This window comes from Neoarius graeffei, chromosome 20, assembly GCF_027579695.1.
Source record: "Neoarius graeffei isolate fNeoGra1 chromosome 20, fNeoGra1.pri, whole genome shotgun sequence".
NCBI lineage: Eukaryota > Metazoa > Chordata > Actinopteri > Siluriformes > Ariidae > Neoarius > Neoarius graeffei.
In genome coordinates, this window is record NC_083588.1 from 46,552,959 (window position 1) to 46,567,705 (window position 14,747).

At 42.4% G+C, this 14,747-nt stretch overlaps 1 protein-coding gene across 2 annotated transcripts in view; it reads left to right on the forward strand.

Annotated features, from left to right (window-relative positions):
• Positions 1-11,429, forward strand: part of kctd13 (potassium channel tetramerization domain containing 13) — a 26,112-nt gene extending 14,683 nt beyond the window's left edge. For both annotated transcript variants that reach the window (XM_060901833.1, XM_060901834.1), the window contains exons 4-7: positions 3,224-3,313; positions 3,416-3,468; positions 7,443-7,638; positions 9,294-11,429. In XM_060901833.1, coding sequence (XP_060757816.1) covers positions 3,224-3,313; positions 3,416-3,468; positions 7,443-7,638; positions 9,294-9,536 — 582 coding nt within the window. In that variant the 3' untranslated portion in view covers positions 9,537-11,429. The remainder of the gene's footprint in view (positions 1-3,223; positions 3,314-3,415; positions 3,469-7,442; positions 7,639-9,293) is intronic.
• Positions 11,430-14,747: the final 3,318 nt, after the last annotated feature.

Here is a 14,747-nt window from a genome sequence, read left to right on the forward strand (position 1 = left end):
TTAAAGTTATCCAGATCCTTCTGAAAAGTTTTGAACAACACAAACTGAAGGTTTGATCCAGATTGAAACTAGAATTGGATTACATGATCTGATCAGATTTCAGAATCCTACTTTCTCTTTTGAACAACCCATTTTCAAGATTTGATCCAATCCGATTACCAAAATCCGCTAAGATTACCTTTGAACAACTGGCCCTCTGTGTCCCTGAGTACAATTATATAACAAAAATGACTAATGATTCAAATGGTTAATTTGACAAATTATTGGCTGTGGTCATCAGCATCAGGTGGTGATTACACTCCTCTCCCCTAGATAGTCCAAATATTGTTTCCATATCCATATATGCAATATATAATGACTAATCAAATGAGTCATGAAGACTAATAGAAAAATAAAAAATGGAAATAATAAAGAGAGGGGAGGACCAGTTCACTAAACATTATAAAGCAAGTTTCAGGTCTTTACATAATTCACAGAAAACAGACCCTTATCCAGAAAATAAGAAAACATAGAAGAAAGAACAAAAATCCAACCTCTCTGGGCATTTCTTGGTCATTCTACATTCTTGAGGAAATAAAACGAAAGTGACCTATGATTTAAATGTTAGTGTTTTAGCTATGGTCATCAGCAATCAAAGCTGGTTCTGGTTATCCCCTCTGGATAGTCCATCTCCTGTTGCTCCCACTCGAACATAGACAATGTTCATATGATGTTCATATACTCACCATTGTGGAGAGAGACACATAAATCTAAAGAGGGAAAGCTCAGATGATGTTTGCTTTCACATACGCCATAGCCTCAGCCACATCCTGGAACGTTTACTTGGTCCCATCGTGCATAATGCGGAGCCGGGCTGGATGTAGGATGCCGTAGCGAACATTGTCCCGTCCTCGAAGCAGCCTTCTGACCTTGTTAAAAGCCGATCTTGCTCGAGCAACGCTCGGTGGATAGTCGGGGAACATGAAAATAGTGGCTCCGTTATACTGCAGGGGACCGGCTTCTCTGGCCCGGCGAAGGATCTCAACGCAGTCCTGATGGTGTAGCCTTGCAATTATTGCTCCGGGCTTTCCATCTGATCTCTTTGGCTGGAGAGTGCGATGGGATCTGTCAATCAGCACATCTTTATCCATTTTCAAGGCCTCTTTGATTAACTTCGAGACAGAGGCTGGGGAACTTGACCCAGCCTCTTCAGTCACGTTCAGGATGCGGTTGTTTGACCTCCTCATTCTGCCCTCCATGTCCAGACATTTTCCCTGTAGACTCTCCACATTTCTCTCGAGTTTTTGCACGGCGTCCTGCAGTAATATCTCATCTGAGCAGGCGGTGAGGCCTTGTTCCATGTCGGACACTGTTTTAACTTTTTCCATGTCGGCTCGCAACGCCGCGGTGGTGTTTGCGATGTCTGTCTTAAGTGCTTGTAGCTCCAACTTAATCATATTAATCTCAGCAGTGAGCGCACTCTTCAGTTCCGCTTGGAAAATACTAGTTATCTCTGTTTTGAGCAAAGAAAGTATCTGTTTTCATATCTATCACATTTTGCTCAGTGGGCTCGGACATGTTGCTAGGTATAACAGCACCTTTCTTGCTAGCAGCGGTGTAGCTGTACTTGCGCAGGTTAGCTCTACTCGCCATTTATGAAGAGAAAGTGGGAGTGAGAGAGACGGGGGTTCATCCAAAACCTTAGGTGGTGCTTTAGATGGTTTTCTTGTATCTTACTGTTGATGTAAGGCGCCAAAAAATAATTTAAGTCATATTTTCTGCAGAGCTCACCCAACTCACGACCTACTCCATTAGCTGCTTGACAGCGCCCCTGGATATCATGAGTCTGATAACATACAATTCTGTGCACACTCATACACTCAGTCATATGCATATTTATGCATACACACACACTGTCTCACAAGTATGCACTCACATGCACAAGCAACATCTATGAGCACACTCTTTCTCTCACACACACACACTTTCTCTCTCTCCCTCTGACAAACACACACACACACACACGCACACACAATAATAGCGGAGCACCATACCGAAGGAAAAAATGGTAAACCCATCGAGTCGATTTTTTTTTTTTTGTGGTTTGTCCGTGTACCACCGCCTAGTGGCCAGTGTTAGTAATTACCAGTCATACACACCGCCTAGTGGCCAGTGCTAGTAATTACCAGTCATACACACTGCCTAGGGCGGCACGGTGGTGTCGTGGTTAGCACTGTCGCCTCACAGCAAGAAGGTCCGGGTTCGAGCCCCGTGGCCGACAAGGGGGGCCTTTCTGTGCGGAGTTACCCCGCCTTTCGCTCATAGTCAGCTGGGATAGGCTCCAGCTTGCCTGCGACCCTGTAGAACAGCGGCTAGAGATGATGAGATGAGATGAGACACACCGCCTAGTGGCCAGTGCTAGTAATTACCAGTCGTACACACCGCCTAGTGGCCAGTGCTAGTAATTACCAGTCGTACACACCGCCTAGTGGCCAGTGTTAGTAATTACCAGTCGTACACACCACCTAGTGGCCAGTGTTAGTAATTACCACTCATGCACACCGCCTAGTGGCTAGTGCTAGCCAGTAAAGAAATAAAACAAAAGAGACTGGCTATGATATAAGAAAATTCTACAACCCAGAAACAGATGGGAGCTCTGCTTTTAGGCAGTGCCTAAATCTATATATTAGTGACCTGCCATCATTGTGCATTTTGTTGCAGACATATGAAAACTCTGCATGTGTACACACACACACACACACACACACACACACACACACACACACACACTGCAGACACAAAGCTAAGATGACTTAAGATTACAGCGTGAGATAGAGATAAGGAGGAGACACGCGTCTAGTTTTGTACATGTATAAATGTACATTTTCACACCATAGAAAAAACACACACACACACACATTTACAGTCTTTGTCTGACTATCTCTCATCTGTCAAGCAGTCATGGCATTTGCAACATGCACATGACCTTTGAACATTTGATGAATATATGACATGTGACTGTTTTGTTGGGTGGCGGGATGTCCTGGGTTGCGGAACCACATGTGCGAGGGGCCGTCAAGGCCGCTAGCGGCTTTGTTTCTAAAACTACTATTAGCATTTCAGAAAAAAATGGCCAGTTTGATTTGTTATACATAATTGTTTTCTCTTGTCTCCCAGCAGTTCTCCTTTTATTAGCAGGTGTGTCTCTTCCAAGGTGTGAACTTTTTTTTTCTTCATCCTGTAGAAACGCAGCGAGGTCTGTGAGGGAGGCTGTCGCATCCCCATGATCACCTCTGCCAAGGAGGAACAGCGGATGATCGCCACCTGCAAGAAGGTGAAAGAAATAGTTTGGCGTTCTGCGCACAGGCCTCCAGATCCATGTGCTCATGAAGTAATGCAAATCTTAAATTCTAAAATTGTCCTAAATCTGTTTCAGCCTGTGGTGAAATTGCAGAATAATAGAGGGAACAATAAATATTCCTATACCAGGTAATGTCAGCACATATATGCTCTTGTAACACCATTATACAATGCATAAATGTTACTGAAGCTGTAAACATGGAACTAATATAATGGAGGTGTTTATTTTGAGAGCGTTTGACAGGGCACACTTTTCATTGGGGGATGACGAGTTCGAATCTCGATGATGCCACAGCCATCTGTGGCCAGGAGGGAAGAGAGCAAAATTCAAGACAGTAGGAGCCAAGAGATCAGAATTGGCCATACTCTCAGGATGGGAGGGATGGCGTGCTTTATTTATTTATCAATCACAGCAATACTAGCTAATCGCTAGAGCTCATTTATATGAAAAAAAGGCAGATGGTGCTTTACTCCGAATGTGATGCAGAACATGCAGCAGTTTGGAAAGATGCAAAGGCTGGCTTCAGGTGTCTCACAGGAAGCTAGCCTGCTGGTTAGTAGTTGAGGGAGGGAATAAAAACAAAAGTAAACATTTAATAAATTCACACTGTCTCTGAGTAATAATACATAGCTGATCACTAATCAGTCACTTGTGCGAGGCATTTCATTAAGTCTAGTAAATGATAGGAGATACCTGGATCACAAACACTGCTTGCTTGTGATTTCCACCTATGATATCATGGGACTGATATGATTCCATGGTTTGAGACGTGAATTGTCTTGCCTGTAATGACTGAAGTAAACCAGTGATGTTTTTTGGTCTTACTTCTTGCAGTGCATAAAGAACAGACACCAAAGCATAAGCTGTAAAATGAGGAACATAATGATTTGTACCATGCCAATTTTATAGATGAAAGTCTTCCGGATTTACCCGGAAATCCGGATATTTGACAAAACTCTTGAAAATCTCAGGTTTTCCGAATGGAGAAATGTATTTTTCGTGTTCTGTTTCATAGAAATTAGGTTTTGCGATCATGCGGCTTGGTTTACGTTTGGCGACAGGGCGCCGCCATTTTTGTAGTCTCGCAATGCTTGCTGGTGTGTACAAGACCTTATATGCTTATATACATACCTCATGTCATGTGAATGAGATTTTATCGCGATAGGAAAGAGGAAAAGGCACTGCCAAATCCAGCCTCTCAACCCAAGACAAGACAGTCCGTTCATAGCATAGCAAAAAACATTAAAAAAGCCATTTGGGGAAAGCGCAAGAGAAAACAAAACGGCTGTAAGGCTGTGAAACAACCGAAGAAGAAAAGGGTCTAGATTTAGTGGTGTCTGTTTCACTGTCGTCTTTGGTTTTTACAAAACTATGAACTTCGCAGTGCATTCCATGTCTCACACACATACACACGCATATATCAGGGTAGCACGGTGGTGTAGTGGTTAGCGCTGTCGTCTCACAGCAAGAAGGTCCGGGTTCGAGCCCTGTGGCCGGCGAGGGCCTTTCTGTGCGGAGTTTGCATGTTCTCCCCATGTGGGTTTCCTCCGGGTGCTCCGGTTTCCCCCACAGTCCAAAGACATGCAGGTTAGGTTAACTGGTGACTCTAAATTGACCGTAGGTGTGAATGGTTGTCTGTGTCTATGTGTCAGCCCTGTGATGACCTGGCGACTTGTCCAGGGTGTACCCCGCCTTTCGCCCGTAGTCAGCTGGGATAGGCTCCAGCTTGTCTGCGACCCTGTAGAACAGGATAAGCGGCTAGAGATAATGAGATGAGATATAGATCAGTTCAAACCAGTTAAGTTTTAGTGCATTATTAATAGTTTGAAATCTTTAAAGTGGCATGATAATAAGAAAATATTCTTTTTGATAAGTTTGTGTTGAATAAGCTCAATTTTACAAGATAATGTGGCTGATTTTATCTTTTCTGAATGAGTTTACTGTTACAATAAATATCTGATTAATAAGACTGTTTTGATAGTGAATCAATTCAGTTTCATGAAAATGTGAACTATTTAATATCAGTTGAATTATTTTCTAAACATATATGCAGTATTGCACATAAGATGTGACAGCATCACTTTTATATAAGTTTTGACATCCAATAGTGAAAATTCTGAATTTAGAACAATGCACTCCTGAAAATTACTCATTAACTAGGGCAGCGGTTCCCAAACTTTTTTGGCCGCGCACCCCCTTCTATACTCCAACCAGGTTGACGCAGCCCCAGTTCCCCAGTTTCAAAAAAACACGCTTTCTTATAAGGGAAGCATCTTTAATCGTGCTAAATGATAACAAACATCGTTTGCCACATGCAGGAAACCACAAAAGTGGAAAAAAACCACCAAAGCTTTCTTACAAAGGCAGCACGTCATGCTCGAATGAGAACATCGAATCACATTAACATATTATGCGCTGTCGTATTTGAATTAGATAGAATTTGATTGAAAGGTAACAGTTTTAAAACGTTGCAACACGGTAAATGCGCAAATTCATTACAAAGGGAGATCACATCGAGGCATGTAGTCTACCAGCCAGATATGGGGAAAATATATGATTTTCATCCGTGTTTAAAACACTAGCAACACAACCCTGTCATTACAAGGTTATGAAAATGAATTGAGAATGAATTTAATTTGCAAAAAAGTTAACATATAATAACAGTAAAAATAGCAATGATAATTATGGACATATGCATTTTAAAGAGATACAACAATTAAGGAGCATATCCGGAACAGATAAAGAAGAGGATCATTGTGCAGCACTGGCGGCTCAGTCTGCAGCGAGAGAGAGACAGACAGACAGACAGACGGTGGGTGGGTCAGTAGGCTATATAGGTCCTATTTTCAGTAGCAGTATATATTTTTAGCAAGATCAATGCCATTTGGCCAAATACATACCAATATTAATGCGACGGATGGGCCTGCATCTTGGCACAGAGCTCTCCGATGTTTGGGGTAATTGAAGACCGTCTCAGCCTCAAATCTTTCTCAACATCTCCCAGTCTTTGCCGATGTTTAGTTGCCGATCGGCATTTAGTTTTGCCGATTTCAACCAGTTGAGCATCGCGAATGAATGAATGAATTAATGAAGCCACAAACTACTGCAGAACCGTTACGGCGTAGAAGAAGAGTTAAAAATCGCCATTACATTTTTTTTATCTTGCACACCCCCTAGTAGCAGCTCGCGCACCCCCGGGGGTGCGCGCACCACACTTTGGGAACCCCTGAACTAGGGGAATTAAATTTGATATTTTTGACATTAATGTACATGAAAGAAAAAGGCTTTAAAAGTTATAACTTGTTTTAGTGAAAATAAGTACTAAAATGCGGGGCGGCATGGTGGTGTAGCGGTTAGCGCTGTCGCCTCACAGCAAGAAGGTCCAGGTTCGAGCCCCGTGGCCGGCGAGGGCCTTTCTGTGCGGAGTTTGCATGTTCTCCCCGTGTCCGCGTGGGTTTCCTCCGGGTGCTCCGGTTTCCCCCACAGTCCAAAGACATGCAGGTTAGGTTAACTGGTGACTCTAAATTGACCGTAGGTGTGAATGTGAGTGTGAATGGTTGTCTGTGTCTATGTGTCAGCCCTGTGATGACCTGGCGACTTGTCCAGGGTGTACCCCGCCTTTCGCCCGTAGTCAGCTGGGATAGGCTCCAGCTTGCCTGCGACCCTGTAGAACAGGATAAAGCGGCTAGAGATAATGAGATGAGATGAAGTACTAAAATGCACTAGAATGCAGGGTTTTGCATGTTATGTTATTAAATTTTTTTTTTTCAGGGGACGTTGTCCTGCCCCCAATCTTAATTTGACTTTCAAAAGTTCAGGATTTTTTTTTTTTTTCTTTGCCCCACTTTCATCTCTACAATTTGGTACGAATTCTGAAACCTAAATGATGTTACGTGTGGGATGGGAACCAGTGTTTAAATTCCGTGGGTTTCCCAACCATTCACTAAATTTAAACGGACCACTTCGGACAAGTGGCATAACGTCTTCATGATTGAGTATTAAGATCAGTAATATGAGACACTAACATGACCTGGATGATTGAAACTTCTCTTGTAGATTGTGGTGCATAATATTTTTCTAAAAACCCTCATTACTTCTCCAGTAACTCAGATGACAACTTGCTGAAGAACATTGAGCTGTTTGATAAACTGGGGCTGCGCTTTAATGGAAGAGTGCTTTTCATTAAAGACGTGCTCGGAGATGAAATCTGCTGCTGGTCCTTCTATGGAGACGGACGCAAGATCGCTGAGGTTTGCTGTACCTCCATCGTTTATGCCACTGAGAAGAAACAGACCAAAGTAAGCAAAGACCATCCCTGTGTCCGAAATCGCTCCCTACTCACTATATAGCGGGGACGCCATGTTGTAGTGCTGTCTGAAACCTTAGTGAGGATTATTTACACCCTATGTAGTGCACTCAAAATATCCCACAGTGTATCATGAAAAGTAACAGTGATGGTCACTAACCAAAGCAATATATCCCATCATGCATTGCGGTCGCGCTGAAAGAAATCAAATTTAATAAAAGGCAGCGGCAAAGAAGAAAGTATTGCCTCGATTTAAAATAACTGAAAGCTGCAGGTACTTTGTATTGATTGTGGGAAATGCGCTCAGTATAATATGGATTCATCACAGAAATACATGTATGTATTTATTATTTTGAAAACCCACCAGCCAACTGATCTGGCACGTTTTAATTGGGCGACAGTAATGACGTAAATACCAGCACGACGGACTAGTGCCCGAAAGCCCCCCCCCCCTTCATTTTACTGATGAGCTCACTATATAGTCTATGGAGCACTTGCATGTGACGTCACAGCCGATCCAGATTGTGACAGATGCCATCTTGTCGGTCAAACGCCATATTCCGCCTTCTACTTCTGCTTTTACTTCTACCTTTTCTTCTGGAAAACCCTACTATATACAATTCTACTATCATGGCTGCGGCTACAAGCTCTCCCTACCTGTGCACGTTTTTTATGTTTTTTGTGTGTATTTTTGCGTGTTGTTCGTCTGTACCGGACTTCAATATCCACTACAACCGTATGGACTTACTAGACATTGGTTTCCAGCAGAAAATGACTGTAGTGATTTCCATCGCATGCACAACATTCCGGACGAGAAAAAAAAAAAACGCATTCCGGACGAGATAGCGAGACCAGCGGGGTCTCCGTGGATTGTTATCGGAAGCAAAGCGAAGGAGGCGGCGCCGGGAGCGGAAGCAAAAGCGAGGCTGCAGAGCCGGCCTGTTGACTAAGCTCAGAAAACAGCCACTCAAACCTCCACTGCCAAGCCTCTACCTCTCCAACGCCAGATCCATGTAAACAAGACGGACGATTTGGAATTACCTTATTCTATTCTATAATCGGCTGGTCAGTGCTATACTCGATACTTAAGTGACTTACCCATCCAATGAGGATTCTTGTTTACAAGATGCCACATCTGAGTCACTGACAAATCCTGAATTTCTGTAGAGATAACTGTCCAGAGATTTATAAGCACGCAGTGCTTCACCACTGAACAGCGAGGGAAAGTTAATGAGGTAATTATACACGTCCGGGTATTCCGCTGGCAGTTCAAAATCCGGTCGTGAAAACTCCGTCCGGAAAGCCATAAGGGTCACAAATCTGTAGATCGTTCATTTTAGACATATATCTAGTTATCTGTTCATTAGAAAAATGAGCCGTGTAGTCCGTCGGTTGAAATTGATCCATTCTGTACACGAGTGCAGCAGTATTCAGCGGTGTTTTTGATCGACAAGATGGCGGTTGTGTACTTTCCGGTCACGTGACTGCAAGATCTCTATATAGTAATTCCCTATATAGGGAGTAGTGAACGAGTGATCAATTTCGGACAAAGGGCATGTGTACGTTACATTTTGTCTCTTATTTGCACTTTGTTCACTTTTCATATTCTGTGCCCCCCCCCCCCCCCCCCCCCCCTTGTCCTCATAGGTTGAGTTCCCAGAAGCTCGCATCTTTGAAGAAACCCTAAACATTCTAATCTACGAGAATGGCCGGGGCTCTGGTCATGGAGGCATGGGTTTATTGGACTCGGGTGGTGTCTCATCTCCAGGTGTGGGTCAGTCAGAGGATGATGGGGCTGGTGTAGACAGACGTGTGAGGAGGATCCATGTACGGAGACACATTATGCATGACGAGAGGGGGCACGGACAGCAGACTGTGTACAAGGACTGAAAGCAGGGCTGGAGGGAGAAATGACGATACACATGAGTAGTAAGAAGAGACTAATGGTACTCTAACAGGAAAATTGTGAATAATTAATATGCAGGGACTTGGATACAAGGATGGAAGCGTGAGGGGTGGAGTTGAGCAGCGATGTGAATCGATCTTGGGTACAGTACAAAACTGCACTAAGAAATAATCTCATGAGCCACAGTGTGGTTTCTTTTTATTTTATTTTTGAGGATGAATGTACATCGTTCTGATTTTTTTGCTTCATTTTTATTTATTATTCGGTTAATTTATTGTTCATAATTTTCAACTTAAAGCAACTGTGCGTGTGAAGAATTGTGAATACGTAATGGTAAACTGTGATGGTTTTCTACGTGTGTGTGTGTGTGTGTGTGTGTGTGTGTGTGTGTGTGTGTGTGTGTGTTGGGTCAGAGGTCCAGGGAGGTACTTAGAAGCGACTCATCTTTAACTAATGTACGATGCATGTTCCTGCTAGACTGGGTACCATTCCTTAAATTATCCTAACCGAAGTGTTCAAGTGGCTCTTTATATAAACACTCCAGTGTTTTTCAACCTCATCCTCATCAACTGCGTCTGTAGCGTATGCGTGTTGTGGAAAACCTGAGTATAAGGAGAGTTGCAAATTCCTGTCAGTAAGACGCAGTGCATACACAATATAACTCAACCGTTATAGAAGAAGCAACACAATTAAGTCTTAAAGTTGTTCTTGTTTGGTTTTATCCAACTTTCCAACACTTTCGCGTAAGATTTGTGGTATTCATGGCCATGAAGATCTCCTCAACTATTCTGGTAAGCCACAACAAGAAGTGACTCAGTAGTCCTCGGGAAGAATATATAGTGGTTTAGAACATTACCCGTGAATTGAAGTTTGAATAAACATTTTATAGACCTTATCAAGCACCCTTAGACTTCTAATATAATAAAACTCACCCATATGCTATTGATATGATGGATAGAGACTCTTGTAAAAACACTGGAGTATTTCTTCAAGGAGGTTCATCTCAATTTAGAAACCTGCTGAGCCGCCAGGCAGCGCGCGTGTTTTTTCTGTTTAAACCTTTAAAAGGCCGTATAAGCCAGTGTGTTAAAGCAAACCCACAATGCGTGTGAATATGGAAATGTATGACCATTTACTTGAAGACTGACTGACTAGAAAGACATTCAGGGCATATTTTACCCCAATGTCACAGGAAACTGTCAAAAAAAAAAAAAAACCCAAACGTGATCTGAACAGGAGTTACTTCAATAGAACGTTCTATACAAATCTGCCAAACGTTGCTGCATATCCACTGCAAAAACGTCCATTTTTGTTTTGGCTATAAACAGGCATTTTGTAAGATGCACTGAGGGCTATTTCTTTTTTTTTAGTAACCATTCCTTTGTTTTACGTGGTGATAATCACAAATCATTTGTTTTGTTTTTTTCCAACCCAAAAAAACCTGCCATGGAGTCATCCTAACATGAAGCAACGCGCTCGGCGGAAACGCGCTCATGCAGACGGCGCTGTAGATAACTGGCAGTTCAATTATAAGTGTATGACTGACTCTTAATGATAACATGGATATAATGACCAATTGCTAACCTGTCAAACTGCTGTAAATAGGATTCGCAGAGTTGTTGTACTAGACCACTGTTATCTCTTAAGTGTCTCCTGGGAATTGTTCTCGTTACCAGTGAAACAACAATGTAAAGCTTACACTTTTTTTTTTTTTTTTTAAATTAAGAAATACATATTAATATGCACAGTATTATCAGACATTTCTGATGGTTATGAGAATTTTGAATTTGTTTGGGAGCATGTTATGCTGTCCCTAAATAATGGTGGTTGTTATTTTATCCACAGGTCCATTAATAAAATACTTTTTTATACATTAATCATTGTAAGCCTCATTAAAAATATTTAATGAATACTTAATTGAATTGAAATAAAATGCTTATATGGGACGGTACAGTGGTGTAGTGGTTAGCGCTGTCGCCTCACAGCAAGAAGGTCTGGGTTTGAGCCCCGTGGCCGGCGAGGGCCTTTCTGTGTGGAGTTTGCATGTTCTCCCCGTGTCCGCGTGGGTTTCCTCCGGGTGCTCCAGTTTCCCCCACAGTCCAAAGACATGCAGGTTAGGTTAACTGGTGACTCTAAATTGAGCGTAGGTGTGAATGTGAGTGTGAATGGTTGTCTGTGTCTATGTGTCAGCCCTGTGATGACCTGGCGACTTGGCGGGGTACACCCTGGACTTTTGCCCGTAGTCAGCTGGGATAGGCTCCAGCTTGCCTGCGACCCTGTAGAACAGGATAAAGCGGCTACAGATAATCATCTCATCTCATTATCTCTAGCCGCTTTATCCTGTTCTACAGGGTCGCAGGCAAGCTGGAGCCTATCCCAGCTGACTACGGGCGAAAGGCGGGGTACACCCTGGACAAGTCTCCAGGTCATCACAGGGCTGACACATAGACACAGACAACCATTCACACTCACATTCACACTTATGGTCAATTTAGAGTCACCAGTTAACCTAACCTGCATGTCTTTGGACTGTGGGGGAAACCGGAGCACCCGGAGGAAACCCACGTGGACACGGGGAGAACATGCAAACTCCGTACAGAAAGGCCCTTGCCGGCCACAGGGCTCGAACCCGGACCTTCTTGCTGTGAGGCAACAGCGCTAACCGCTACACCACCGTGCCGCCCCCTAGTTCATATGTTTAAAGTCTTATTTTTCTGTAAAGCTGCTTTGTGACGATGTCTTGTTAAAAGCGCTATACAAATAAACTGACTGACTTAAAGGAAAAGTCTACGGTCAAACACATTATGCTGATCATTGACATTTTGTGATGTTTGATTCCAGCACTAATTTGTTAGTAAATGCTGTATTATTTATTTTAACTCCCATTTAGTGATTGTGTGCTATGCTGATGTCACTCAGAGATGTTGCTAACCAGGTACAATGGCAGAAGTCAAACATAAGGGATAATTTCCCCCATTCTCCAGGATGTAGTTCAATGTTGTAATGAGAAATCCAGCAAATGTTGGATCCGAAGTTCCAAAATGCAATACAGCTACTGTGCTGAGTGACCGCAGACTCGACTCGGGACAGGTATGAGATGAGGAGTGTGATAGCGTTAACTGACGTGAAAGTTGAAGAATCTTTAGAACCTTATTTGTTTGAACAGAGTGTAAACATGAGGCGAGACAGCTGGGCAGACTAAAAGACTAATGTACTGCATGCATAAATAAATGAACAAGTGTTGCCAGGCAAAACAAACCTCTCCCGGTAGCACTTATGAAGGAAGATATTGCAGAAAAAATAGGTACCCTATAGGTACATGTGGCTACTGCTTATAAATAAAATTGTTTTCTGATACCGTGTCCATACTAGAGGTGGACAGTAATGAAGTATATTTACTTGAGTACTGTACTTAAGTACACTTTGAGTATCTGTACGAGTTATTTTTTTTGGGAAACATTTGAAAGACAAATATCGTACTTTTTTACTCCACTACATTTCTATCAAGGTACTTGTTACTATGAAGCAGCTTTGAAAATGGATGTTTTTTTCTTTTCTAAAACACGATTGATTTTTTTCGCAGGTGACACTGAGACAGCGTATCAGTGATCACTAGGGTCACATCACGTCCATAGACTGTATAAAATCAAGTTCAATGATTTCTCAGCAGCATTATTTGAACACGATCAGTTGATGGCAGATGGAAGGAGGCGGTTCTTCTGGAGAATGCACGCACTCCTGGCCCATGAACCCATGCTTCAGTTTTCTGAAAGGGTTAAAGATTTGTTTCGTTTTAAATGTTTGCTGAAAACAAGCCACATCATGGCCTACAAAAACTTGCCGTCCAACCTGCAGAAGCATATTGAGGTCTGTAAATGTTTTATTCCAAGAGAAAGCTTGCAACAAAGTCGTGCTTTTAGAGCTAGCGATAACATTAACCAGACTGCGTCAGTATTGCAGTCAAATGACTTTCTATGGATTTGCCCACCAAGTTGCCGTAGCCTTGTCCACAGCTAACGTTTAACATGTAGCTAGTTAACTTGGACAGTTAGTTAGCATGTAAAAACGGAGTTACGCTAACATGAATAACGTTAACTTATCTGAAGTCCTTTCAGAAATGTTTTAGCATAATCTTGCCAAATAAATAAAATGTAGAAGTCTTTCTTTTCTAGTAACATTACCCAATATGATTTTGAGTTTGAAAAGAGTTTGCTAGCATGTCAGGTGGAGCTTCACTGACTAGCTAGCTTAACATTAAACCACCATGATTCCACAGGCAGATTCATAGGTGCATGAATACATACACTTGTGCGTGCACTTGAGACCTGTGAGATGGACAGTATTGTACGAGTCAGTCACAACAAACCGCCATGATGCACAGCATGCATTCATTTTGTGAATTCACAAAATAATCCAGTCGGTTGCTTCAGAGGCATTAGGTTTTGTAAGCGTTGTGGCAATAATACAATAATGCGTTGACAGAAAATGTACTTTTAATACTTAAGTATTTTTAAAAGCAAGTACTTCAGTACTTTTAACTTGAGTAAAAATTTGACTGGACAACTTTCACTTGCAGCCCTGTGATGACCTGCCGACTTGTCCAGGGTGTACCCCGCCTTTTGCCCGTAGTCAGCTGGGATAGGCTCCAGCTTGCCTGCGACCCTGTAGAACAGGATAAAGCAGCTAGAGATAATGAGGTGAGATGAGAGAACTTGTATTGGAGTAACATTTGACCAGTGGGATCTGTACTTTGACTTAAGTAATGAAGTTGGGTGCTTTGTCCACCTCTGGTCTATACAGTAAATATAGCACATTTTATATTTGCTCTATGAGGCAGTAGCCACAAAAATGAAGTGTAAATCCAAAAATGAACAATTTAAAAATCACAGAAGTAAAATATACCAAGTGTCTGTACTTTATATTATTCTACTCTTCTTACACTTTTCGAAACTGAACCCTCTGAATGGAGGCTGACATACACACGCTGTCGCCATGACCCAAACTCTTATTTCCCGGAAATGGCCCGGCACTAGAGCTCAGTGGAACGCGCTTTCCCTCTGTAATAAGCATAAGCGTGTCTGAAAGCGATTTAGTCTAGTCCATTTTATTTTGAATGGTGAACCAAATTGTATACGCTCACCGGCCGTTTTAATCGGAACACGTGAATGCTCATGCACAGTGTGAGAATGTAAGAA